The 1432-nt window shown below is 35.3% G+C and overlaps 1 protein-coding gene across 1 annotated transcript in view; it reads right to left on the bottom strand.

Annotated features, from left to right (window-relative positions):
- The window catches only part of LOC103728799 (proline-, glutamic acid- and leucine-rich protein 1-like), a gene marked incomplete at its 5' end in the record, with an annotated part of 23788 nt that overhangs the window by 1506 nt on the left and 20850 nt on the right, over window positions 1–1432 (bottom strand). Inside the window, 1 exon segment of the mRNA XM_008826780.1 lies at window positions 292–400. Coding sequence (XP_008825002.1) covers window positions 292–400 — 109 coding nt within the window.

Genomic DNA, 1432 nt, shown 5'->3' with positions numbered 1-1432 from the left:
TGGTTATAATAATTTCTTTATAGAGCAATATTTGGGAATTAGAAAACATATGTTATTGTAACATTTTCCAGACATTTAAAGTTTTATATAGAAGGAAATAAACTTTAAAGAAGGAATTTCCTTCCATAGACAAGGGGGTGGAATGTCCAGCAGTGGTACATTTCTTGGAGAGACAATAGTAAATGAGTGGGTGCACTGGCAAGTGGACTGCTCTACTGCTGGTTAGTCGAAAAGGACTGAAAGCATTGCAGTACTGCTACGTCAAACGGCTTCATCAGTTCTGGTACTCACCTCTTCCTCCTCATATTCCTCCTCAGCTTCACCAACCACCTCACAGTACTCCTCGTGCCCAGCTGGGGGCAGCAGTCGGCGGCGACTTCCATATTGTGGCATTTCGTACCTGCAACACAAACTTGCAACCTGAGACTTTTTTCATGTGTGTGGAATCTAACATAATGATCTCTGCTTTCTTCTTTTTCTTCATCATTTAGTCAATAGGTATTTAAAGAAGATTGGTTAGGAGCCTAAAAATTTCAAAACTACCCACAAAATCTTACTCCCTGATGGCCAGACTGTTCCCACAAAGGTTCCCTGGCCCTTCAGGGAAGAGAACTGTTATTTCACATGTAAGTTTTGGGAAAGATTAGAATTGGGGAAAAAAAGTTGTGACACTTCATGACTAACTGAAGAACCCAGGGCACAAGGGAAGATCTTTATACACATGTGTCTCATCCAGGATGTGACATCTATGTTCTATAAGAAAGTTTACATTGAACATGGCCTGCATGGTATTTACCTACTTCTGTATTTTTCAAAGCACTTAACTGATGAGTACAGAATTAACTCTTTACATACTTGTATTTAAATTTTCTGTTTTTAACTGCTCTAAGGCAAAACCAGGTAAATTAGATAAAATGCTAAACACAACATATGATTTAAATGGTGAATTCAGGAATTGAGCAAATATGTTTGACTTCTATTTTCCACTTATAATTATGAATACTCTCATCATATTTTTAGAATTGTAGCAAAATGGCTAGAAGTTGACTGAAATGAAAATCATTTTCAGATCAAAAACTAATCATTTTCACTAAACATTTTCAGATAAAAAACTAAGTCAATCACATTTTTAAAATAAATTCTATTATTCATAATCAGTAATTCCCAATTAATTAAAAAATATTACAACACAATTCTGAATGAAAAATCTGAAGATATACCCATGCTCATAACTGTAATAATCTTGTCCATATTCCTGGCCAGGATCAATCCCAGATTCCATGGATAACTCCTATTGTTCAAAAAAGAAATTGCATTTGAAAATGTCTTTATACATTTCAGTTTAAAGTGAGCCTTCCACACCTACAATTCAGTGTCTCTGCCAAAATGCTCCTGCCAAAATAACTTTAATTACAGGTGTTAGTTAAACACA

The sequence above is a fragment of the Nannospalax galili genome, unplaced genomic scaffold (genome assembly GCF_000622305.1).
Source record: "Nannospalax galili isolate Female #2095 unplaced genomic scaffold, S.galili_v1.0 scaffold4192, whole genome shotgun sequence".
In the NCBI taxonomy this organism is placed as follows: Eukaryota; Metazoa; Chordata; class Mammalia; order Rodentia; family Spalacidae; genus Nannospalax; species Nannospalax galili.
The sequence above is the reverse complement of the archived record's forward strand: the minus strand, read 5'-3'. Positions and strand labels throughout refer to the sequence as shown.